The 27,452-nt window shown below is 40.9% G+C and overlaps 1 protein-coding gene across 1 annotated transcript in view; it reads left to right on the top strand.

Moving 5' to 3' along the window:
* Window positions 1-27,452, top strand: part of ANKRD13C (ankyrin repeat domain 13C) — a 73,312-nt gene that overhangs the window by 13,992 nt on the left and 31,868 nt on the right. The window contains 4 exon segments of the mRNA XM_020992992.2: window positions 8,719-8,760; window positions 14,901-15,005; window positions 17,768-17,853; window positions 26,064-26,109. Coding sequence (XP_020848651.2) covers window positions 8,719-8,760; window positions 14,901-15,005; window positions 17,768-17,853; window positions 26,064-26,109 — 279 coding nt within the window.

Below are 27,452 nucleotides of genomic sequence, written 5' to 3'. Positions count from 1 at the left end.
GAGAATTTAAACCTAGGTCTTTCAGATTCCAAACCTACTTCTCTATCCAAGCTACTTGATGTGTTTAGTGATATTATTAGAAGAAATGTTCACATAGTTCACTGATGAGATAATGGTAAGTCATTTATATAGAGCTTTGAGTGTTTTCTTCACAGTAACTGTGAAGATAGTATAAGCTATTTTAACAGATAAAGTATAGTGACGTGTGTATTGGTTTACATAACTAATAACTGTCAGAGATGGAAATTGAACCTAGAACTTGACTCCAGACCTAGTGATTTTTTTGTTGTTGTAGTTCATTTCTTTCAGTCTCATTTGACTCTTGGAGACTCCATTTGGGGTTTTCTTGGCCAAGATACAGGAATGGTTTGCCGCTTCCTTTTCCACCTCATTTTAGAGATGAGGAACTGAGGCCAACAGAGTTCATTCACATGCCAAGGGTCACACAGCTAGTAAGTGTCTGAGGCCAAATTTGAACTTGGGTCCTCCTGCCTCCAGGCCCAGCACTGCCCTGTATATGTATGCTTATTAGTCTAGTCCTTAGAACCCTAATACTTCATACCCTCTTTCTTTGACCACATAGTTGGCCTCCTTGACCTTACTTAGAGGCTGGATTTGAACTCAGGAAGTTGTCTTCTTGACCCCAGGTCTGGTACTACTGTGCCACCATTACACCACACTTAAAAACCAGCTAATTGTATGTTAGTATCTTTGAAAGTAACTTTTGAGTGGCTAAATGGAATTTATGAGAGTTATATCTTTTTAAAGCAGTGAGGAAAGGTTCTTTGTTTTAGAGTCAGGAATGTAAAGTTATTTATAGCAAATTTTATTATTATTATTAGAGTCTTTGACAATTTTAAAGGGCCATTATACATTTCCATCTAAGACTGACTTTTGACTTGGTAAAGGAAGAAAGTTGTCCAAAGCCAGTTAAGGTCACATGAGGTACAGTATGTATTAATAGCCTGTTGTAAGTTTGGTTTCATTGATCTCTTACATCATTATTAGCTTGCCAGAGTGAATAATGTGCTAGGCTTGTAGTCCAGATGACCTGTGTTCAAATTCTGGCTCTGATCTGTGCTATCTGTGAGCCATTTGGATAAACATCTTCATTAAATTTGGATTAACCTGTCTCCTTGTCTGGAAAATTGTAATACTGTAGCTGTAATAATGTAGTGATTCTCTCACAAGGTTATTTGTGGAATCCAGGAAAACAAGAGAAGTACAAGATTAGATAAGGCAGATGACAGAACTGCTACAGATTAGGTTAATAACACTGATTTTGGTTCCTAGAAAAATTCTAGAAGGGAGCTTTAAAGACATCTTGGGCTAAGACTAGAAAAAGAAGCAATGATTACGAAGTACAGGTTGTGCCATTCTGTAACTTCATTTCCTTTTTTGTCGGAATCATTAAATTAGTAAAGAAAGAGAATGCTGTAGTTGCCCAGATTTTATTTTATTTTTATTTTTTCCCGGCTAAAGACAAGGTTTATTAAGAACACCTGCCATGTTGGCCAGACTCTTAAGGGATCTGAACATTACTGAGCTGTTGGCTAGATTGTAAGAACCTGTGAGCAGTGGCTAGAATTTAAGAATCTAATTGCACCTTAATGGAGACAAGATCTTTCTATATATAGAAAGAGTGTGGGAGAGATCTGGGAGTGGCTAAGTAGTTTGCGGAGTGGGGTGGGGGTGACAGGACTGTGAGGTAATGCAATGCCAGGGACCTGGACCACGTGGCCAAGGGAGAATGGAACCTAGCTAGGATTAAGGGTGGGAAGTGGCTGGGGATTGTAGGGAGGAAGACACTGGGGGGGCTAGTCTAGGTTAAGAGTAACAGAATTGGGAGATTGGGCATAGGCGATAACCAAAGGCAGTTGATGGGATTATAGCCTCTGGGACCCACCAGAGATTTGTGGCCCAGATTTTATCCAAGCTTTTCTTAAAGTGTCTCTCCTGATTCTGGGTGAGAATGAAGGTGGAGAGATACTGATCAGACAGTATAATCTGATGAATTCTTTGTGATTTGACTGGGCAGATTCCACGAATAGTTTAGTCATTAAGGGTTCATGGTTAACACTAAAAGAGGTCTTCAGTTCCAGGCCCCAGCGACATTAATTAAATGGCAGTTTTGAGAAAGATCTATGGATTTTAGTGGGCTCTGGGTGCTCAGGAGTTAGCCTTATCAGGCAGCAGCCACAAAAGCTAATGCACTATTTAGCTACATTAAGTGTGCTGTAGTCCCTGAGACCAGAGTGGACAGTTTAATTGTAGTCTGCACTAAGCTGACCTTGCATGTTCTGTGGTGTTTTGAGAGCCACTGTGTGTTTTGTGGGGAGGTTATAAAGTATTTTTAAAAAATTTCAATTAATTTATTTTTAACGTTCATTTTTTAAAAATTTGAGTTTCAAATTCTCTTCTTCCTGCCTAATCTTTCGTACCCCTTGAGAAAGGTAAGCAGTATATATCCCAACCCCATCATTATGACACTGAATAAATAACTTAGGCAGAATTGTCATTTTTATCATATTGAATTGGGCTACCCGTGAATGGTTAATAAATAATAAATCTCCAGTTACTTAGATATGTCTTTATTTGTGGGAAAAGTGTTTTATAATTTTGTTCTCATAATCCTTGAGTTTGTCTTGGCAGGTATATTCGCAAGTGTTTTATAACATCTGTAGTTATTGTAAATGGAGTTTCTTTTTCTGTCTCTTCCTGCTGGGCTTTGTTGTAATAGAAATGCAGATGATTTATAAGGTTTATTTTGTATCTTTGTAACATTGTTATAATCTCCTTGCTAATATTCTATTTATAATTTTTGCATCAGTATGATGAGGATGGGATCTGGACCCCAAAAAGGAAAAAACCCTGGACTTCCCCATGTGGCCAAATCTCTGGCTTCTCCTGAGGCTACAATCCTATCAACTGGCATTTCATTGAGGCTGTACTCAGTCTCCCAGTTCTTTGTTACCCTTAACCTAGCCTAGCCCTCCATTGTCTTACTTCCCTATGGCCCCCTGCCACTTCCCACCCTTAATCCTAGCTAGGTTCCATTTTCCCTTGGCCACTTGGTCCAGGTCCCTGGCATTCTATTACTTCACAGTCCTTGCAGACTACGTGGCCACTCCTAGATCTCTCTCACAGTCTTTCTGTTTTATTTAATATCCATTTTTTCCCTTGAAGGATTATATTCAGTTTTACTGGATTGATTATTCTTCACTGTAATTCTAACTCTTGCCTTTAAGAATACTATATTCCAAGCTATTCACTCCTTTAATTTAAAAGCTTTTTAAATCTTGTGTGATCCTAACTCTGGTTCCGTAATATTTGAATTTTTTTTTTGATTTTGGCTGCTTGCAGTATTTTCTCCTTAACCTGGAAGTGCTGGAATTTGGTTATAATATTCCTGGGAGTTTGCATTTTGGGATCTCTTTCAGGAGGTTATTAGTAGATCTTTTATTTTCTATTTTACCCTCTGGATCTATTAAATCAAGGCAATTTTCATTGATAATTTCTTGAAATGATATTTAGGCTGTCTTTTTTTTTTTTTTTGCTAGTGATTTTCAGATAAGTCCAATAATTGTTAAATTCTCTCTCCTTGATCTGTTTTCCAGGTCAGTTTTTTTTCCCTTCTGATGAGATAGTTCACATTTTCTTTTTTTTTTCATTTTTTGACAGTTTTATTGTTTCTTGATGTCTCAAGGAGTTATTAGCTTTCTACTTGCCCAATTCTTATTTTTAAGGAATTACGTTTTTTGGTGAACTTTTCTCTTTAGCCAGTTCTGGCTTTTAAGGTGGTTAAGGCGTTTTTTTTTTCCAGTATTTTTTAATGCTTCTTTTACCAAGCTGTTAATTTCTTTTTTCATACTTTTCTTGCATTGCTCTTAAATTAGAGCAATTCCCCCCCCCCATTTTTTCCTCTATCACACATCTGTTTCTTCAACTCTTCCATGAATTTTTGTTGGGCTTGTGTCCAATTCACTTTTTAAAAATTTTTCTTTGGGCTTTGCTTGTAGCTGTTTTGACTTGGTTGTCATGTTTTGAGTTTGTGTCTTAATCTTCCCTGTCACCATGGATTAGTGTTACAGTGCCTTTATTTCTCAAATTGTCACTAGCTTCTAATTTCTCCATTCTCATTTTTAAGAAAGTATTTTCTTCAGTAAGCTTTTGGACTTTCTTTTCCATTTGGCCGGTTTTGCTTTTTAGGGCATTTCTTCTGCTCATTGGCTTTTTGAACCTCTTTTGCCATTTGGGTTAGGCTATTTTTTAAGGTGTTATTTTCTTCAGTATTTTTTGAGTCTCCTTTAGCATCACTCTCAGTTTTTCCTCTACTTCTCTTATTTGCTTCTCAAAATCCTTTTTGAGCTCTTCCATGGCCTGGGACCGTTCATGTTTTTCTTGGAGGCTTTGGATGTAGGAGCTTTGGCTTTGTTGTCTTCTTCTGGTTATATGTTTTGTTCTTCTTTGTCACCAAAGTAAGATTCCAAATTTGGTCTGACTCTTTTTGCACTGCATGCTCATGATCCCAGACAATTATTTATGTTGTAAACTCTTTGTTAAGGTAGGAGTTTTTTTTCCCAGTGTGGAGAATATATTGTTCCAAGCTTCAAGGGTTTTGTGCAGCTGTTTTCAGAGATACTTCTAGGGACCTGTAAATTTTCAGTTCTTCCAAGGTGCTAGGATCAAGGACGAGGTGTTTACTCCTCTTCAGGCCTGTACTCTGGTCTGTGAGTGACCACAAGCACTCTTTTCTGTCTTGGAACTGTGAGGATTTTCTCTGCACCGCCACTATAAGCTCCACCACACCAAGTGCTCCTCCTCGCCCCAGGACCACCACCCAGAATTGTGACCCAGATCCAAGCATGAGCAAAGCAAGAGAATCCTGCACCAGCAGAGAGATCCCTGCAATCCCCCTCTGATCAACCACTCCCCCTCTGTCTGTGGGTGGGGTTGCCCCGAAGCTGAGCTAGGGAGCTGGAGCTGAGACTACCTTGCTTCTCTCTCTCACTGGAGACACAGACTTTTCCCACTGACCTTGTAAGTTGTACCTGGTGATTGTGGGTTGAGAAGTTTGGAAACTGCCACAGCTGCCCGTGATTCAGTCCTCTGAGGCCTGTTCCAGGTTCGCTGCCTCCTGTGCGCCCGTGCTGAGCTGCGTTCCTCTCCCTGCCCAGCATGATATGCCTTTCTGATTAACCGTCCAACCTGTCTTTGGCTGGAAATTTGTTTCACTCTGTCTTTTTGTGGGTTCTGCTGCTTTAGAATTTGTTTAGAGCCATTTTTTATAGGTATTTAGAGGGGTTTTGGGGGAGAGCTCAAGCAAGTCACTGCTTTTACTCTGCCATCTTGGCTCTGCCCCCAAAAGTCTCACTTTTCAAACAAGAATAATGGTAAATAACATTTACATATAAGTTTAAAGTTTGCCAAACACTCAATTCTCTCATATGTGTAGTAGCAGCACTCTTATCCCTATTTTATAGCTGAGGAAATTGGGGTAAGAGGTAATAGTACTGATGGCTGTCATGTGTAGAGGGCCTGCTGTGGGCTTCACCTGTGCTGTTTTATCAGATTCCCACAACCACGTTATGAGGTAAGTGCTATTATCCCTACTTTACACTTGAGGAGACTGAGTCAAAGAGAGGGTCAGTACCTTGCCCAGGGTCACAGGGTCACAGCTGGTGAGTATCTGATACTAAGATCTGCCTGACTCCAGGCTCAGCGCTCCTTCATTTTGCCACCAAGCTAATTCAAGCTTGGGCGATTTACCAGCGACACAGCTGTTGTGTCTGCTGTGACATTTGAACCCACGTCTGTTGGCTCATTTCTCTAACCATGAGGCTGTACTGCCTCTCTGAACTCTCATTCCTGCAGGGAAAATTCGAATGTTATTTGAATTTAAGGGGAACATTTGATGTGCTGACAAAGTCCTTTATAAGGTACATAGGAACATTGTATTCATTCAACAACATTTAATTTTTAAAAAGTTCTAAAGTTAGTGATTTTCAGGTAGAGAAACAAGAATGAAAATTGATCTTACAAAATTGTTTATATATTATTTAGGTAGGTGGGACAGTGGATAGAACACAGGGCCTGGAGTCAGGAAGAGCTGAGTTCAAATTTGGCCTCAACGCTTAGAAGCTGTGTGACCCTGAGCAAGTCACTTAACCCTGTTTGCCTCAGTTTCCTTATCTGTAAAATGAGCTAGAGAAAGAAATGGCAAGCCACTCCAGTATCTTTGCCAAGAAAACCCCAAATGGGCTGGACACAACTGGAACGACTAAACCACGAAAATTGAACACTTCAGTGAACCAATGACCAGCGTTCTTTTTGTTCCTCATTGACCTTGTGAGTTTGTAATTCTGGGAGTTTCTCTGGATTTGGAAGCAATTTTACTTACTCATATAGTTGTCATGTGTATTCTGATTCTGCTTTTTCCGATAGTCTGGAGCACTTCCTGTGTCTTCCCCTCTTCCTCCTAATTCTTTGTATTTGTTATTTCTTATGCCATTACATTTACATAACAGAATTTATTGAGTCAGTTTCCAAGTGTTCTACACAATAGTAGACATGTTTCCTATTAAGAATAATGCTGTTAGGGGCAGCACTGACCCCGGATTCAGGAGGACCTGAGTTCAAATTTGGCCTCAGACACGTAACACTTACTAGCTGTGTGACTCTGGGCAAGTCATTTAACCCATTACCTAGCAAAAAGAAACAAACAAAAAAAAGAATAATGCTGTTAATGAATATCTTGGTAGAAATGCATGTTCTCTCCCCCTTCCTACCCTGCTTCTGTAATGTCCTTAGGATTCCATTCTGGATTTGGTATAAAAGGTTTTGGTCACTTTTGTACTACTTATTTCAGGACGCCATATTGCCTTCCCTGCCAGCAGTGTAACAGAGTACTTGTTTTTGCCGCAGCCCAGTGGGTTTGAATCTTCATTGTTTGTAGTTACTTTTGTCATCATCATCATCGCTAGCAACATTTCTGAAGTGCCTGCTATGTGCCAGGCACTGTGCAAAGTGCTTTACAATGAGCTCATTTGATCCTCACAATAACAACTTAAGCAGAGGTTAAATGACTTGCCCAGAGTCATACTGCTAGTAGGTATCTGAGATCAGATCTGAGTTCAGGTCTTCCTGACTCTAGGTCCATTGAGCCACCTAGCTGGCTAACACATCTTTTTTCTTTTCTTCTTTTTTTCCATTAAAAAAATATTTTAAGTATCTCTCAATTACATGTAACTTTTTTTAAACATTGATTTTTAAAAATTTTAATTTTTCAAATTCTCTCCCTCCTTCTCCCCCCTAGCTCTTGAGAAGGCAGGGAATATATTGATACTGTGTGAAGTCATGCAATGCATTTCTATATTACCCATATTGCAAAAGAAAGCATACACATGTAAACGAAGAAAAATAAAGTTAAAAAAAAAAAGGATGCTTCAGTCTGTACTTTCAGTTTATCACTTCTGTCCCTGGAAGAGGATACCTTTTTTTTTTTTAAATGGCAAACATTTTAAAAGTAGCCACTGTCTGCAGGATATGGGGTGAAGAACTAGAAGAGATTGAAGGCTTAGCTAAAAGACCATACCTGTCCTCAAGGAGCTTGGTGTTTGGCAAGGATACAGTTACAGGTGATGGCAGTACACAGCGTTCAGCGCGGGAACACTGCCGTGCAAAGCTGCGCGTCAAAGTGCTGGGGGAGAGTTTGTTACCACCGGTTACAGGGTGAAAGACGAGGGATAAAGACACGGCTGACCCCAGAGAGAATCAGCAGAGAAGCCCTGTTTATTCCACATACAGAGAAGTGTGTTTACTTCACACCCCTCCCCTTTAGGAGAGAGTCGACTCTTAACTTATGATATCCTTAACCTCCTTATCCCAGAGTCAGCACCAGCCTTCCCCTCCTGACCTCACTGAATTTACTTGTTCATTTGATAATACAGTTTCTTGGCGAGACTCGGGGTAAGGACTTTATTTTTGGCTTATCCCTTAACTAGACTAAATTTTGGTCTTTGGGTGCAGGGCCTGTGGCTTACCGTGGTTTTACTTAGCGCCCAGAACCCCTTAAGCCTTTACATGTTTGAGTGAGTGAACAAATGAGAGACGGGAGTTGTTGGAAGGAGTCTGGCTTTGGAGGAGTTCAGCATCTGGGCTGGAAGTTAATTTGCAGCGGTGCGGGCGCCCCCCCCCCATCCCATCCCATTTGAGAGTAAGCATAACATTTGGCCTAAAGTAAATTAAAAGTGACTTTGGTGGTGTCTGGTTTTGGATCAGGCTCGTGACTGGGGCTTCAGCATGTTCTTCTTGATTGTTTGGGAGGTTCTTTCTGATGGAGTTTGCTTTTAGCGAATACAAGTGGTGTGGTATTCATTTTTTTGAGATAAAGTGTGGATATCCGAAAGTCATCTTTCTGTGCATGGTAAAAATAGACAGTCACATAGAGCTTTAGCTCTGTCTTCTTAACCAGGTAGCAAAGAAGAGGTTTCCATGCAAAGTTGATCAACTTGTTTATAACATATCTAGGATCGAGACTGCTCTTGTGTCAGGTCAAAATCACCGTATTCTGATTTTGCAGGATCACACAGATTTCATCTTGGTTGTAGGATGTTATCCCTAGTTTCGTGTCAGACTTAGCAGAGTAAGGAACCGCATTTGAATGAATTGTCTTGTGTTCTTTTATTCCATCTAATTTTTTTTTTAATTTTGTTTTAGGAAACACTCCTTTACATCTTGCTGTGATGTTAGGAAATAAAGGTTAGTAAATATAATTTTTTTTTCCTTTTAAAACATCATGTTTGTGGAGAATCTTAATTTTAACGTAAATTTGGTCTTTTAAAACATGTAGGATGAAGCTAAAGTCACCAGTTTTTATTACTTACTAAACCTGGAGGATTTTCACACCTTTCCTTTGGCAAGCTCTGTCAGGTTTAGAATATACATATTGATCTTTGGGATGGCAGTCTTAAATGTGGAAAGATAAATTTTCTTTTGCTTCCATATCCTTGCCACAGGATGGAATAAAACATTGAAATTCCTGATACCTTTTGAAAGTGTTTTTATTAAAAATTTTATTACTTAAAGATTCATATATAGGAAAATCAACTTTTTTTCTGTGTTTAAGAATTAAGAATTGTCTCTTTGAATACCAGTGTAATTGTGTTGTGGCTTATCCTTTGCAGGAGACTCTAATATTTCCTTTTTGGAAATTTGAATGCATAGTAGGTATGGTATGTGTTTATCCAAGATAGATCACAACTCCATAGATGGACTAAGTTAGGTCTTGGTTATACTTTCTACCTATGAGGAGGTTGGAATTGCTTCAGCACTTCAGTGACCTGTGATTTCATGGGTGTGACTGACCCTCACTGGCACAGATAGCACCTCCTCAAAGATTTAGGAAGCTGATGCTTGAGAGTTGCTGTAGTTTAAAGAGAAATCCCTGTGCAGAGGAGCAGATGAGGAGCCTTTCTCAGCATCTGTCTCAGTTGATTCTGTCTCCAGGCCTGTACTCTGATCAGTCTTTGTAGGTGGTAAAACCTGCCAGAGCTTATGGTTCTGTGGAGAAGCCTTCAAGAACTCAGTATCACCTCCAGGTCAGGCAGCAGGCATTTATGAAGCACCTCTGGTGTGCACCGCATTGTACTAAATGGATTCTGGGGACACAAAGAAGGGCAGAATTTCCTACAGTCCTTCCCCTCAAGTAGCTCATGACTTAACTGGGCAATGCATACAAGGTAAAGACAGGATAAGTTGGAGAAAATCAGCTGAGAGCAAGCGCTAGAGGTAAGGAGGTTGTAGAAAGACTCCCCTGTTGGAGGTGGGATTTTAGTTGGGACTCGAAGCAGAGAAGACAAGAGGAGAGCCTTGCGGGCATGATGATGGCTGGTGAAAAAGCCCGGTCAGAAGCTGGAGTCACCTGTGTGGGGAACAGCAGAGAGGCCCATGTCACTGGATCAAAGAGCATGGTGGGGAATAAGATGGAAGCAGACTGGAAGGGCAGGAGGAGGCCGGTGACAAGGGCTTTGTATTTGATCTCGGAGGCAGTAGGAACCACTGGAATTTATTAAGCAGAGGGTGACATGGTCATGTCTCTGCTTTAGAAGATTGATTTGACCATGGAGTGGAAGTTGGACTGTTGTGGGGAAAGACTTAGGGGCCCTGAACAGTAGACTCTTGCCACAGTCCACTCATGAGGTGCTGAAGGTGGTCTCTACCCGTGTGGTGGCAGTGAAGGGGGTGTATAGGGGGGAGATGGTGTAGGTAAAATTGACAGGACTTCGCAACAGATCGGGTATGATGAGGCTTTTAATGATATGACTCGATTAATTATTAAGGAGTTGTTAACAGTAATAGGAGATCCTAAGGTTGAACATACAGTGAATAGCGCTCTGTAGACTTTCTGTCTTTGGATCTTTGTATCTGAGCTTTTTGTGTCACAGATGAATTATAGAAACCGAGATTCCTAGTCTTTATTTTGACAAATCCATGAAAGCAAAGTGCTTTAATCAATTTTTATATTTCCAGCTACTGTAGAATTCCATCTCTCCAGGAGTCTTAGGAAACGGTTGTTCTGTATCGCTCAGTTTTCCAGGTAGCTTAGAATTATCTAGATAAGTGTTTGGATTTCTGAACTTGAACTTTTTTAGTGGAAGTTTTTCTAAGATGTACCAAATATTTTCCTGCCTTAAAAAGTGATACTTTTAAGAGCAGCTAGGTGGCGCAGTGGATAGAGCACCGGCCCTGAAGTCAGGAGGACTTGAGTTCAAATCTGGCGTCAGACCAAACACTTGACACTTACTAGCTGTGTGACCCTGGGCAAGTCACTTAACCCCAATTGCCCTTAAAAAAATGATGCTTTTTTTCTGTCAGTCACTTCCCTGTTTATACTTTGTTACCTTTCCAGTGATCCCTACAGGAGCAAAACCAGCCAGCACAGTGCCAGTGTCTGATGGTACGTGCAGCATTCCCTCCCAAAAGTCCCCTGGATCTTAGGAGAGCAAGGCTCGCTTCCTCATCCCCCAGCCTGGGCCACAAGTCCTCTTTAGAACTACTCAGGGTCCAGCTTCATTTTAGTGGGTTTTTCCTTTATGTTATTGTAATAATTGTATATGTTATTCTAGATCTACTTACTTCATTATGCGTTATTAATTTATCATTCATCATTTCTTAGAGTGCAAACAACCCAGTTTAAGATACTCTCCAAAGAAAGGCAACATTTCCTTCCCCTCTTAAACTAATTATGATAGAAATAACTTCCCATTTTCTTGAGACTCAGAGTTGCCATCAAACCTAAAACCTTCGGGGATCCATCCATATGTCCTTCACCTCATCCCAGCTCCTCTCTACCAGCGGTTGAGCCTGTCGGGTCTCCCTTCTCTCTGCTCTTCAGCCCTCCGCACTTCGTTTGCCCAGCAATATACCCAAGTCTCTCCATCCTTAAAAGAAAAACATCTTTTCTCAACTCTGCTGCCTCCTTAAACTTTTGTTCTGTGCCAAACTGGTAGACAGGGCTGTCTGCTCTCCTGGCTGCCTCCTCTTTTTTTCTTCCTTTTCTTCTCCCTTGCCTGTCATCCTTTTACTCCTTTTCTACACCTTTGGAGGCTTTCCCTTTTGTTTGTGCCAGCATCAGAGACAGTGGGATCCTCTCAGTGAGGGGTTGTGGGAATCTGACATGATTTCTTCCTTGAAGCCTTTTCTAATCTTGCCTCTAAATAGATGGGATCTTTTTTGCCTCTGAACCCTTGTAACTTTTCTTATGGCTCTCATTCACTTTTCAACCCTTTGCAGTGTGGCTTCAGTCAACTGAACTCTTACTAGCTGTGTGGCCCTGGGTAAGTCACTTAACCTCTCTGTGCCTCAGTTTCTTTGTCTGTAAAATGGGGATAATAACACCTTTCTTAAAGGGTGGTGATGATTGAAATAAGATATTTATAAAATGCTTTGCAGATTTTAAGGCACTGTATAAAGGCACTGGCTACCCCCTCCCCCCAATTTCTACTTAGAATTTACTACATCCTCCCTTCCATCCACAGAATTCCTCATTTCCTTTAAGACACAGCTAAGAAATCACCTTCTGTATGAAGTCCTCTCCCTGCCTGCTAGTGCCCTCCCTCATCTCTGTTTTGTATTCTCAGTATATAACCTCGTATATTTTTGTGTTTTCTCTCCTAATAGAATGTAAGCTCCTTGAGGGCAGGACTGTTTCATTTTTGCTCTGGCTTCCTGGCAGCACAGTGGCCAGCATATAGCTTGGAGTTTAACTAGTGCTTGTTGATTGATCTAAAGCTTGAGAATCAGTTATTATATTGAGAATATTTCTCCTGCTGCCCGTTGTCATTCCCCGGAGCGAGTTTGGAATCTCTATTGGATACACTTTCGTTATGTTATGGCTTCAGTTGGGCCTGTCTTCACCCTTCAGGGTTGTGTTATTGAAGGACAAATGGTGGCCCAGCGGATGACTGCTGGCCTCGATGTCCCATCCTGCAGGCCCACACTTTGCTCAGTCTTGTATCTTCTTTGATTCTGGTCTGGATGCTTCTCTCTGACTTCATCTCTGCCTCTGATCTTTCTCTTTTCCTTGCCTTTGCTTTTTCTGGTCTTGTCTTGAGCTTCGCAAAACCTTGATTTCTTAATGGGTAAAATGACGACATTGATACCTGCACTGGCTGCCTTCTTGGGTTGTTGGAAGAATTAACTTTGTACCCCTCAAAAACCATGCTAGCGTGCTTCATTGTATGGGGCATCGCTGACTAGCTAGTGTCCACTTCTTGTGGTAAATGGATGATGAACGGCTTGTTGGTAGGTTGGCCTTTGCTTTTCCCTGGTTTGTCTGTAGACAACTACACGTAGAAGAGATCTGTGGAGAGAAGGAATCTGTTCTAGTAGATTTGAGTCTGGAAGAGACCTTCTCATAGACTCCAGCCCCTTCATTTTTCAGATGAGGAAACTGGAGGGCGTGATGTTCCCAGGGCCACCCTGTTAGTTAGTGTCTGAAGTGGAATTGGGACCTAGGTCTTCCTGACCTCAGGTCCAGTGCTCGATTTCTGGTGCCGTGAAGCCTCTCACTTTATTGTCGTTAGATTTTGACTTGCTGCCCCCCTCCCCCACTGGGGAGTATACGTCTTCCAGTATTTATCTTCATTTGAATTATAGGGATTAGATGTATCCGAATGATTTTGGCGAAGCAGAATATTTAAATGATGCACTTTAATGATCTTTTCTTGTTAAATAAATACTTGAATGGCACTTATCTCAATAGGCCCCCCTCATTGCCCCCCCCCAGTTAGTGTTTCCTTTTTAAACATTTTTCTAGAGTCATAGGCCATTGCTGAGTCCCAGTTGCCTATTTCAGTGGTAGATCAGAGATAGATATTTTGGTATATTATTTATTTAAGATTACTAAGGTTAACATTTTGTTCACTGGAAACAAGTATGTTAACATTTAGTAGCTTTAAAGAGCTAATATTGTGAAGTGGCCATCTTGGGAAGAATGGTAAGGGAATATTTTGTTTCCCTGATAGGATATGGTCAATAGATTTGAAAGAAATTCCAAATCTGAGTTTTCTTTAAGTAATAGATGCACGTAAGTCCATTAAAAAGAAAACTGATACAATATTATTTGGATGTTATCGTTATGCTTGTAAATCATGGAGCACCAAAGGTTTAGAAGAATTATGATTATGGAAAGCAGCAAAGGCAACAGAAATTAGTGCTTCTGGTGGAAGAAGTTGGTATTCTGTTACCAGTGACAACTTAGAGGCTAGAAATCCATTAAGACATACTCCCATCATCTGTAGCAGTAAATGAATAAAGCCACCATTAAGTGTTTTCTGTGTGCAGCTGTGCACTGGGGTCCAATGCTAGGGATGTAAAGAGAAAATCAGGAAGGCTCCTCCTGCCACGGAGCTCCCATCCTATGAGGGAAACAAGCCAGAGAGGAGATTTCAATTGCAAGTCAGAAAAAAAGGCCCTTAGGGGGCAGTGGTGGAGTAGGTGGGGCAGGCCTCTTCTTCAGTGTCATTTCCTTTAATCATATCGATGTGGAACTGTTTGACAGTGCCAGAGTGGTCATAACTTTCTTTTCTGGCTCTTTACTCGCTGTGGTCGCTAAAGAGGAGGTCTTGGCTGTAGCACCTAAGAAGTTGCTAGTTCACATTTCCTCGGCTGTAGCTGCATGCATTAGGCTGACAGCAGAGTAGGTGGTCTTGGCGGGGTCTGCTGTTCCTGGGGTTCTTCGACTTACCTGCTCATTTAGTGGTATTGGGTTGGTGCTTGGGATTGGCCTTGGCAGGGATCGAGGGAAGGCTCCTTCTCTTCCTGGTTCCTCTCCTCCATGGAGAGGCTAAAAGAGCTGGAGAACGAGTACTTGTGTGTCCAGGGCTCTTTGGATTATCTCCCTTTTAGTGGCAGCCAGTCCGTGATTAGCATTGATGGTAGCAGGGATGGAAAGGAGGGGTTCAGTCACATTGCAGTGATACAGCAGAGTAAACATGGGGAGATTTTGTGTTGTATGCAGAGAAGGGCCTTTGCTGCATGGGCAGAGCCTGCCTCTCTCTCTCTCTCTCTCTCTCTCTCTCTCTCTCTCTCTCTCTCCCTCCACAGTGTAGTATGTGGAGAAGCATATTACAAGGGTGAGAAATTGTAGATGATTTTGAGGGAGGCTGAGCACCCCCACTGATGACAATCATTGGTTAAGTTCTATAATGTGGCTCCATGGGAGGTTTTAAGTGACAGGTTTGAAATTCACTCTTTTTCATAATGGATATTAACTAGCATGCCATTTATTAACTATTTCAAACAATCATGTGATTATGGTTATTTGATTTCTTGAATGATTTTTCCTTTTTAGTGATATGAAAATAATTGGAAATGGTCTGTTACCTTCTCTTTTGCAGAATGTGCCCATTTGCTTTTGGCCCACAATGCTCCAGTAAAGGTGAAAAATGCTCAGGGATGGAGCCCTCTGGCAGAAGCCATCAGCTATGGAGACAGACAGATGAGTAAGAAGTTGCAATTGTTTCTGGTCTGGCTACAATTTCATGGTGGGATTGTGCTTAGAATTGCGTCTACACGCATGCTGCTGCATATTGATAAACTCCATTGTTAACAGACTTCCCTCCATCCTGGAATTCTTTACCTGCTCCTCTTTTGGACTGGCTTTCATCAGGAGGTGCGGCGTGCCTGATGAGGGGCCCCAGTCCTGGGTCCTCCTCGCTTCCTCTCCATCCTTGCCTCCTGCTTGGACTGTCCCTTTGCCAGCAGCCCCCCTCCATCGTCGTCACCTGGTCTGACTCCCTGCCAGGCAGCTACTCATCCTCTTTACTTTTCCTGCTCTCATCTTTGGGGACTTGACTGTACATGTGGCTGTGGCCCTCTTGGCTGAGTCTTGGGCATGTGCAGGCCCCACCCCGCCAGATGCTTCCTAGCTTCTAGCCTTGTCCTCGCTCTTCCTCAGTGGATTCTTTTTTTTTTTTAATTTCGTTTCTTTGATGTGAACATGAAATCATCAACAAATACAGACATCTCAAGATACAGAGAGTATTATGTGACAAGCTGAACTTCTCACATAAATTTTTTAAACAAGAAATAAAACTTTTAACTGGTAGTAACAAAATCGCTCCATTTGTATCCTCTTGGGCACTTTTTTTTTCTTCTGTGCGTTTCAAAAAATGTGTTATTGATGATCTTTTTTTCATGTCTGTCACTGCCTACTAACCCGCCTCTCTCTCAATAGAAGCCCTCCTCTCTAATAGATATGACAACTCTTCCCATTGGCCAGGTCTGGAAATGCCTGTTTCATTCTCAGAGGCAGCTGGGCAGCGCAGTGACTAGAGCACCTGGTCAGGAGTCAGGAAGACCTATCTTCATATTTGGCTTCAGACACTTAGTAGCTCGGTGGCCCTGGGTGAGTCATTTCACCGCTCTCTACCTCAGTTTCCTCATCTGTAAAGTAAAGATAAAAAATAACACCTACTTCCCAGGGTTATTTTGAGGATCATATGAGGTCATGTTTGCAAAGTGCTTAGCATGGTACTTGGCACATAGGAGGCACTTTTTAAGTGCTTGTTGCTTTCTTTCCTGCCTGCCTACCTTTTGCCTCCTTTTCTCCTTCCTCCCTCTTACCCCCCTTTCATTTTGTTTTCTCCTGTCTGTCCCTCTGTCCCTCTTGTGAATCCATCCCTTCTCTGCCACGAGGTGGGGGGAGCTGTTTCATCGTCATGATTGGCCACACCTTGGATCCGCGCTCTGAGGACTTTTGGCCTTGTTTCCCTTCACATTGTTAGTGTGGGGTCATCTTGTAAACTCTTCTCTAGATCTTACTCGTTACGCCCTGCGTCATTTTGTCCTCGTATTTCTGTGTTTCTCTGAATTCCTCGTTATCCCCTTTTTTTTATGGAGTACATTTTCCTCTGTTCAGTTGCTTAGCCATTCTCCAGTTAGTGCTCCAGACCTCTTCTAGCCCATCCCTGTCTCCTATTCCTTTCTGTGCTCAGGCCCCTGCCTCTACCCTCTTCTCAGTGCCCTGACCCTGACGTTAGGCAGGGGAGCCAAGCGAACCAGGTGCTTTGCCTGGCCTGGAGTCTCCTACTGCTTGTGCCTTGCTGAGGCCTTGCTAGAGAAAATCTACTTGTCCTGGAGCCTGTGGGGTGTTTGACACCATTCCTGTTCCTTCCTGCTCTCTCCAGGCTCCCTTTCTGCCTGTCTGTGGATCCTTTTTAGTCTCCTTGGTAGCATCCAGATGCATTTGTGTCCCCTGACCACGTTTGTGCCAAGAGCTCTGTCCCTTCATCGCTCTCTACTCACTGTTGGTGATCTTGTCAGTTCCTACGGATTCATCATTTAGTCTATGCTCTTAAGCCCCCTGTTCTGCATACCCAGCTCTTCTTTTTATCTCCGGCCACCTGATGGACTTCTCCATCTGGACATCACTCAAGACAGGCACTCAAGCTCAGTCTGTTTCAAACAGAACTTTGTAAGCCCATCTTGTTTTAGTTAGCTTCTTTAGACTTTTCATCTTTGCCACCTCACTGGTGGGGTTTTTGGTAACTTGGGGAGCCTATGGGCCAAGACTAAAGTAGAACTTTGTGGATGTGAACAGTGATCATGGTGGCCCAGGAGGACAAATGAAGTTAACGTAAGGCCTGGACAATCTGGATATTCTCCAGCTTCTCTGCTTTGGCATATACCTGCGGTGGAAGGTTTTAGATATGGGAAGTTATTGGCATTTGGAGAAAAGGACCCAATGCTGCAGGTGGCTTCCAGATCTCTAGAATTGAGAAGATTCCCTTAGAGAGGTATTCAGAAGGTTCCTGTTTTGTTTTCTTTACAGCTTTAATTACATTGCTACTTTGAGGTTGGATTGTCAATTTTTTTTCCTCTTTCTTTTTATGTTATTGGACATTACCCTTCTGTAATAAATGAGGAGCTGACTGTCCTTTAGCTTAAGGTTGATTAAGTAAATTGATCCCAGGTTACCTGTCTTCTCCAACAGGATGTTGGTGCTCCCCAGCTGTCAGCAAATTAACCAGGAGGTCTTGGGTTAGGGAGAGGCCTGAAAGGAGGTGATTCGTGACTTGGGGGGGGGGTAGCAGTCATGAATTCTGGCAGTCTTTCTTAGTGTTTCGGAGTTTGTGAAATCTCCACTTGTGCTTATGTTCAGTGATGTCAGAAGGGCAGCATTTCCTGTTGGCAGCAATTTTTTTAAAGTCAAGTGAAAATAAATGAGAACTTTTTAATTAACTTTTTTTTCCTTCAAATTTAGTTACAGCACTTTTAAGGAAGCTTAAGCAGCAGTCCAGGGAAAGTGTTGAAGAAAAGAGACCTCGATTATTAAAAGCCCTGAAAGAGGTGAGCTGCTGTTTGCTTCTCTTTTTCTTCCCAGATATTAGCTGCGTGAGTATTGGATCACAGTGAAGGCTCTTCACAGTCACTGTTAGCACGGATTGATTTTCAGTCGGCGTAAGGTCCTGTCAGATAAAGAAGAGTCTGCGTTATAAATGTGGAAGTGTTGCTCTTACTAGTCTTAGTTTTCTGTCTCCTGAGACAGGGGAGGAGGAAGATGAGAAATGGTAAAGTGCCACCTTGGAAGAGCTTTCCTTTGGCCAGTGCCACCGTCTGAGGCCGCTCAGTGGGGAGTCTACAGTGAGGCTGCTGGGACTGCCATTACTCCCCCCTCCTCAGAAGCCCCTGAGTCCAGCTCCTGTGACAGCCCAGAATTGGGGTGGGTCGCCAGGGAAGGGGAGTGGCACATGCTCCTGGCTCCCCTGCCACTCGTGGGGCCTTTCTGTTTCTGAGAGGAGGCAGGGCAGAGAGGTCAGCTCATCACAGCAAAGACGTTGATCTTGGGTCCTTTCTCATCTCTGAGAAATCGTGTTGGAGGCTCCAGGGACAGGATAGCAGGGAAGCCATTCTGGGAAGGAAGAATCTTGGGTCGTCTACTTTAAGGACCTATAGTTTTGTTAATGAAAGTACAGTCTTGCCCTTACAAATTCTGTAATTTCATGTGTGTTGTTGGAGAGTTCCTGCTGTTACAAAGTTCATTGCCATCCTGCTGATCTAGCTGTGGGCCCCTCCCCAGTTAGCTAGGCTGATCTGCAGACAGCGTAAGACTCTTACTTGTTTCTCTAGAACCCCAGGGTTCTAGAACCTTGGGTTGCCTTCATACCACCATTGAGGCATTGGATTATGACTTTGATGGGTGATATGTTTATAGTATTTCATGAATGTTTATAGGCTTACTCAAATAATGACAATTGAATTCTTGTTATTTTATTGCATTTACTACACTTTATTATTTGGATGTTTAGATTAGATCAAAATGATTCCTTGATTAGTTATGTAGTTAACAATTAATTTTTTTAGGTTACTTTTTCTTAGGTCTAGTAGAATGTCATACTTCAAATGTAGTCAACTTATGGTCTTCTAGAGATTTTTTTGTTTTCTGAAGTGTGAGAATAAATAGTTTTAAAAGTCAGTAATGAGTTATAAAGGACGAATATGCAAGCAGTGATTCAGTGAGCTTCATAATAACCTGCTGTATAAAATTATTCTGTCTCAGATATTAAGAATGTTTAAAACTTTTCTATTTACTTAAGTTAGTAGATTGATAAGATGCAGCGCTGATGATTCACTAAGGTATGCTTTGGCTGCTGCTTTTATGGTATAACATAATTAGGTTATTACATAGGATATTTTGCTTTTAATATTGATTATCATAAATTTCATAAACAATTTCTCCAAATAATGCCATTGGGCATTTTGAAAATTAAATTAATACATTTTGTATTCTCAATTCTCTGATCTGTATTACCTTTTCATATCAGCTTCTTTACTCTTTGTTGTTGTTAATTGTATCGTGTGAAATCATAGGACAGAATTGTAAAGTTTTCTATTTGGGAGTCCCAAATACTATATGAACTACTCTAGGCTAAACTAAGAGGTATAATCAGGCCCCTCTGGGCTGGAGATTCTGGAGCAGTGCTGACAAACTTAGGAGAACCAGAGAGCCACTGAATTGTATATGAGGTTCCCTGTGGCCATTGACTGACTTAGAAAGCCACATTTTAACATTATTGTCTCTGTCCTGTTGTATTTTTATTTATTTTAATAACTGTTTCCCAGTTATATTTTCACTGGAGAGTGTGGCCCACTGCTGGGCAGTGCATGTCTGACAGCTGTGCTCTACAGTGTTGGTCTTTGCTGTGATTTTAGCAGTAGATTAAAATGGGTTTTTCTTATTTATGGAGCTACCAACTATATGGATTGGAAAGGGGCATTCACAACACCCCTTCAGCTGTCTGTGTTTTTAAAGGTAATTACTTGTATGGAGGGGCAGCAAGGCGTAGTGGACGCATATTGGGCTTGGAGTTGGGAAGTTATTCATCAGCCTCTGATGTGAATAACTCTGTGACCCCGGGCAAGTCAGCTCGCGGGAGGGGGGGATCTCACATCTTTCCAGGACTTCCTGAGTAAGGCATATGTGGGTGGACACTTGCATTGGTGGAGCCAGTTTCCAGCCGTAAGTTCCCAGTAGTGGCCTAGCAGTATACTCATGTCCTTTACATACTTCGGTATGTGTTTGTGTAGATTTTACATAGAAGTTTTTTCATATGCATTTGAATAATTTTTTAAAATTTTGATTTCTTGAATCTTGTCTTCTTACTGCCTGCTTTCATTGCTTTATATGGAAAGGCTCTGTGTTTCTGCCCTTTCTGAAAGGGAATCCTGATCCTGTTAAATAGGGAATCACAGACGTGAGAGTTAGATGGGCCTCTGCAGCTGCCTTGACCAGCTGTCCAAGAAAGGGCTTCTCACTCTCATACACCTGGGCAGGGGCAGTCCATCCTCACTTTAAAGACCTCCTTGGAGGCTATCCCATTCCCCTTTTGAACAGCTTGTTTCTGAAGGTCTGAATTCTCCTCTTTGTAACACACCCTTGTTGTTTAGCCCCAGATGACTTGAGTAGGAGTCAATGGCCCACCGTCCAGTGCAGAGCTCAGTGAAACAGTCAATTTGGTGTTCCTGGAAGTTGTGCGTCCCTTTCGTAGAGCCCCATAGTACATTCGTTTTTTGAGTGCAAGATCACACTGTTGGCTCCCAACTGGAAACTCATTCATAGGCCACCAAACCACTCAGATCTTTTTTCAGCATAACTGTTGTCTAACCACACTTCCCTGAATTGTGTACTGTTGAAGTCGATTTTTTTGGTGTCCAAATATAACCCTTTATATTTTTCTCTTTTAAATTGTATATTACTGGATTCAGTCCAATCCTTCAGCCTTTTGACATTGTTCTAGATACTAATTCTGTCATCCAGTGTGTTATCTGTATCTCCCAGCTTAGTGTCATTTGCGTATTTTGTGAGTTATGCCTTCTGTCCTTCTATCCAAGTCATTGATAAAATATATATATAAAAAATAGCACTGGGCCAAGAACAGATCCTGGAGTATTCCATTGAAGTCCTCCTGCAACCTTGATATTGAACCAGCAGCAACTGTTTTTTGAATCTGCCCATCCAACTTTGAGTCTGTCTGATTATGTTATCTAATTGGATCCTCCCCATTTTCTCTGCAGCATTTCCTGCCTCTGGAAATGAGGTTAGAGCAGCATGACATGTTCTAGAAAGAGCTGTCTAATGACTTCCTTTCTAGGTGTTAGCCAGACATCTCTTTAATTTTTGGTCTAGGTTTTTCTGGAACTGGAAGTCAAGATCACCAGCCTGTGGTTTGCACTCTCTGTTCTCTTATGTATTTGCTTTTAAATAGGGGCCTCTGACTGTGGCTCAGCATTCTCTGCTAGTTCTTTGAGGATCCAAGGATGTAAGTCACTTGGTCCTGCGAGTTCCCTTCACCTGAGACAGCTTGGTGTTCTTGGACTTATTTCTCCACTTAGGGTACACTCCAGTCATTTTTCATTCAAAGATTTCTGTCTTTGGCAGAGAAAACAACAGAATAAGAGGAGGCGGCCAGCCTGCTCTCCCTCCCATTTACCATCATACACCCTCCTCAAGGTCTTTGTGCCTCCTTTTTCTCCCATCATAACCCCCTTTTTATTGTACTTGGCTTCCCTCCCTGGCCTCAGTCCATGCTGAGCTTTAGCATTCCTGACCCCGTTATTTTTTACAGGACAGATCACGTTCTTAGAGACATCATGCCTTACTTGACTTTGCTTACATTTTATGTATGTTTCTTTTTAAACTCTAAGCGGGCTGATAAATTCCCTGTGCATCTCTGTCAGTCTCTTCAGAAAAATTCCTTGTTTCTTCTTCGGTGGATTTATTTCCCTTTTTATCCTCAGAGCTTTATTCTTAAGCATCTCTTATCCCTTGTGTGCTTGGTCCGTGGTATCCTGTCTTTCCTCTGAACTGTTTGAAGTTTACTTTTTCAAAATCTAGTTGCACATTGGACTGTGTGTCCTTTCTTTTCTTTTCCTTTTTTTTTGGTGGATTTTTAGTTAGTATTTTGTTTTTCCCCAGTTATGTGTAAAACAATTTTTAATATTCATTTTTAATTCCTTTCCTTTTCTATCACCAACTGTCTTTAAGGTTTTTGTTATTCTTATCCCGTCAGTGAGGATCAAATGTGGCTCTTTGTGATGCCTCTTACAGTGTCAGGCCAGAATTTGATCACTTTCCCAGGCAGCGCATTTATAATCTCCTTGTGTGTAACACTCACCAGTTCCTGTTTACTGTACAGGAGTGTTGGTTGCTATGGACCCTGCCCTCAGTAGGCTTTGGTTTTGCAAAGCAGATAGACACAGGCATATACTGTTCTCTGTGTTAGTTAAAGTACAAAGAAAGGGCTGTTTGAGATCAGAGACAGGAAAAATCACTGTGTAGTGGGCTGAGCAAGGTAAGTGTTATGGAAGGGGCAACAAGGTTTGAGGGTTTGGAGAGCTGTCAGTTTCAGGAAGGAAAGAAGAGGGTACAACCTGAGTGAAGGTGAGAAATCTTGGGAAAGTGACAGGCAGACCTGACTAGCTGAAGTGGAGATTTCATAAAGAGGAGTAGTGGGACAAGAAAGCTCGTTTGGGACCTCATTTTGAAGAGTTTAGAACCTTCTAGGATGTTGTGATTAAGGATGTGACAAAATTAACTTGGTGACAACGTCCCAGGATGGCTTTAGGGTCTAGGAAAGCAAATTAAAAGGCTTGAGGGAGTAGCTTGAGTTAAGGGGATGGTAATGGAAAAGAAGAATTGAGGTCTTAGCAAAGCTGTGACTTCGGAAGACTTTTTTTTTTCAGATAGGTTTTTTTAATTAATTAACTTATTTTTCGTTTTCAGCATTCACTTCCACAAGTTTTTGAGTTCCAAATTTTCTCCCCATCTTGTCCCTCCCCCCACCCCAAGATGGTGTGCGTTCTGAGACCCTCTTCTCCTAATCTGCCCCCCTTCTATCTCTCCTCCCCAAGTGGTTTTGACACTGATTGCATTCATCTGCATAGAGACTATCATGGAATGTTCCTCATGTGAAGGGCTCTGTTTCTTTGAATTCTTCTACTCCCCCCCCCCTTTCCTCTTACCCCTTCTCCTTCAGTTTTCCTGTAGGGCAGGATAGATTTCTATGCTCGATTTCCTGTATATCTTATTTCCCAGTTGCACATGAAAACAATTTTTTTTAACTTTTGTTTTTTAAAATTTTGAGTTCCAGATTTTCTCTCTCCCTCCCTCCCCACTCCCCCTCATTGAGAAGGCAAGCAACTCGATACAGGTTATACATGTGTAGTCATGCAAAACACTTCCATAGTAGTCCTGTTATGAAAAGCTAAGTATATTTCCCTTCATCCTATCCTGCCCACCATGTATTCTGTTCTCTCTTTTGACCCTGTCCCTCCTCAGAAGTGTTTGCTTCTGATTACCCCCTTTCCCAATCTGCCCTCCCCTCTGTCATCCCCCTGCTCTCTTGTCCCCTCCCCCCTATTTTCCATAGGGTAAGACAGATTTCCACACCCAATTGACTGTGTATGTTATTCCCTCCTTAAGCCAAATCCGATGAGAATAAGATTCCCTCATTCCCCTTCACCTCCCCCCACTTCCCCTCCACCATAAGAGCCTTTTCTTGTCTGTTTCATATGAGATAATTTACCCCATTCTCCTTCTCCCAGTACAGTGAAGGAAGACTTCTTTACATCCCTCTCTTCACAGTAGTACTATCTAGGTTCTTATACTGTTGTTGTTCTTAATTTAAATTTATTCATTTTTAGTTATGGTGTTCTTCAGGAACATGGCATTTATGTGTTGGTTCTCAGGGAAGAGTTGGCTAACCTAGTTCTTCTCTGGAAAGTTAGCCATTTCCCTTCTCTCTGAACCTTCCTATTCCTTACCGTTGTGGAAACAGAGGGAACCTCATGTAATCTGTGGGCTTTCCTGACGTCACAAGAGCCGTGGATAGGAGGAGTGGATAAGGGGATCTGTTCAAATCTTTGTTGTTATTCAGTCATTTCACTTGTGTCTGACTCCATGTCCCCATTTGGGGTTTTCTGGCAAAGATACTGCAGTGGTTTACAATTTCCTTCTCCAGCTCATTTTACAGATGAGGAAACTGAGGCAAACAGGGTGAAGTGACTTGCCCAGGGTCACATAGCTAGAAAGTGTCTGATGCTGGATTTGAACTCAGGAAGATGAATCTTTCTGATTCCAAGCCTAGTGCTCTGTCCTCTACACTACTTAGCTCCCCATCAATGCAAATGAAAAGTATTAGACATATTCTGCTTGTAGAAAAGCATAAAAACTCCAACATTGATATAAATTACATAATGGTAGCTCAAGAAATTGTTTACTGTTACGTGTTCGTAGACCAATTTGAGGAATTTCCCAGGTGACCCTTACCTGCCTAATAGATATGATGTGCCCTCTTTTAAGAAGGTGTAGCATCGTGTTAACATCTCTCAGGCTTAAACTGCCAACAGAATTATTGATCCTTGGGAAAGTGAATCCTCCTCTCTGTGTCTTCCTCGCCATCCTATTTTGGTCCATAGTTCCTGTCACATAGTAAATATATAATAAATGCTTATTGACTGCCTGACATCAGTATTTTTTCAGGTGGAAAAAGGTTATTTCAAAAGTAACAAAGTAAGAGATGTATTTTTATTTTCATTCTTTCCTAAATACTGTGCTTTGTAAACAGCATTGTTTATTTTATTGTGTATCCATGACATGTTTGGTCAAGTGCTATATAAATTAAACCCTGGTTTTCACTGTTTGAGGGAAATTATATTTTAAGATAGTTTAGATGACATTGATTTGTACAAACATGGAAAAAGACACAGCTGTTCCATGAACCCTGATAGCTTACTGAATCATCCTGCCTTTTTTTTTCCTGTTGGATTTAGATTTAGTGCCTTAACGATCACTTAGTTCAGCCCCATCCTTTTACAGATGCTGACCCAGAGATCCAGCCAAATACACACACTTCATAAATGGTAGATCTGGGATTGGCCCCAGGAGTTATGGCTCCAGATTAAGGGCTCTGCAAGTGCTGGAGCATGAATTGAACCCAAGGTTTTCCTGACAACATATTCCGTGCCCCTTCCAGCGAATGGCTTTTATTACATGTAATTCAAAGGATCTTGTTTTTGATGTTAGGCATTTGATGTGGGCCATAGACATTGGATCATTAGTAGACATTCTTTGAATGAATCCTGTCTTTCCATTAAGTGAAAACTTATTTCAGTGAAAATTTTAGCTGAAGGTTATTAATAGCACATATTTATTAACACTGAAGAGAATCTAAAAATCAGACTTTTAACTTCTACAGAGAGAACCTCATGGGCGCACCCTGTGGAAGGTCTTCAGAGGCCTTCTCATCTGCCACAGCCCAAAAGAAGGCCTCTCCAGTGTTCTGAACAACCTCAGCTGTTGCTCGGAGGCTCCAGGGGGAGGCAGGCTCTGCTTGCTTCTGCCTCTGGTCAACCCCCGCTGTGCCCAGTTCTGTTCTAACTTGGGCCCTCCTTCACATACTTGAGACTTGTCCCTCCAGCCAGGTTAAACAACCTCAGTCACATGTTGTCATCCCAGGTCGCTCACTGTCTTTCTGGTAGCTTCCTTGGAACTCTCTTCAGATTGTCGGTGTCCTTCCCAAAGTGTAATTTATGAATCAGAATTTAACATTTTGATTTTCCTCCTTTTTATTACTGTGGAATATTTTGCATATGATTTCCTTTAATGATCATTCATAGACTTAAGAAAATTTCAGAGTTTTTGGTTTTTGTTTCTTTTTGGTTTTGGTTTGCATCATTGTTGTAAGCTGGTAATATTGGTGAAAAATTAACATCAATAAGAAAAGCTCCATTTGTCTATTTCAGTTCTTTTTCATATTTAGTTTAAAATGTTTCGTAACATCTTATTGTACGAATATATGAAAGAAAATATTCTATTGCTTTGTAAATTTTGCAGCTGACCAAGTTTTGTTTTTAAGCCCTAAATATTTGAGGTTAGTTCTGATTTTACAATTCATTCCTCTCCAATTGAAAAAATTAGTTTTTTAAAAGGATAATGTTAAACAATTTTAAGATCTGTTAAATGATGTATCTTTAGTAACTATTAATATTTCATTTCTCAGCTAGGTGACTTTTATCTAGAGCTTCACTGGGATTTTCAAAGCTGGGGTAAGAAGTATGCTATATTTTACTTTTAAAGTGGTTACATATGCAGACTTGCAAGTGCACACGTGATTTTCAAAGAATTTATCAGCGTAACAAATATCACTTGCATGAATTTTATTGAGTAAGTTCCATCATAATAAATTTTGCATGTGAATGGTTTTTGAAGCCTTACAGGTGTACTTAATTATCCAACTTGAATAATCAGTTCCATTATTCTTTGAAAATTGAGTTGCTCTCTACTCCATTACAAATGATTTGAGAAAAACTCTGAACAGAGAAATTCTAATGATTTTACCAGTGCAAGGCGAAAGTTTTTAAATTGTTGGGAGAGATAACAAAGGATTTCTTGCATTATATTATTTATGAGAGTTTAAAGTATGTTTGAGTTGTTGGAATGTGAAAAAGAACTTGGTTAACATGATTTGACAATATCTACATTTTTTCATCCTCTGACCATTCATGTTTTGTTTCCTTTATTACTGATTTCCTTTCTGTCTCATGTTCAGTTTATTAATAGACTGTCTAATGGAGTTCTAAAAGACCTTCATGTTTATAAGGTGTTCTCTATTTGTAATTTTGCAATAGCAAGATTAGTCACTTCTCATTTTAAAGAAGATGAAACAAAATTCGGACTACACCTTTATATTAAAGTAGTCTGATCTCATTGATAAGAATTACTGTCCTGTGTAGTTTTTCATCACTTTGTAGTTCATCATTCTAAAGAGTAAACAGAATGAATACTTCTCTGTGGTAATTGTATAACAAATTCAGTGATTAAGGGGCATATATAGTATGTACTCTGCCTTATTTTTAATCATGAAACATTTTTCACATATAATATATGGGTATAGCATAATAAAACTCATTACTCTGTCTTAATAAATGATCTGTTTAACTTGAAAAAAATTATGTTCCTGAGTTTTAATTTTCTTTTTCCTAACCTATGAAGTCCTAAATTACAGGATGTACTTTAATGTGTTGGCAGACGCATTCTTGAATGGACAGTATTGAGTATTTGTGATGTTTTATGAATATAATGTGATCTTGTGAATTTTAAGATGTGAAAACATCTTGCTGTTGACCACAAAATAATTGCAAAGGTAAATATGATTGATAGTGGTATACAGAAATACTTGAGATTTAGCATCTGCCTTCTATATGTTGAATCTGATCTCTTTGTAGATAGGTATGCCAGTCTTTTACTGTGGTCCTACCCAGATATGTAAAACCTTAAGGGCTATTCAGAACCAAAGGAAACTCAATCATAGAACCTTACAGTATCACAAGTTTTTCCAAAAATTATTTATATATGTATATAAATGTATGTGTATATATATGTATATATA

The sequence above is a fragment of the Phascolarctos cinereus genome, unplaced genomic scaffold (assembly GCF_003287225.1).
Source record: "Phascolarctos cinereus isolate Bilbo 61053 unplaced genomic scaffold, phaCin_HiC Scaffold_5;HRSCAF=322, whole genome shotgun sequence".
Lineage (NCBI taxonomy): Eukaryota > Metazoa > Chordata > Mammalia > Diprotodontia > Phascolarctidae > Phascolarctos > Phascolarctos cinereus.
The sequence above is the reverse complement of the archived record's forward strand: the minus strand, read 5'-3'. Positions and strand labels throughout refer to the sequence as shown.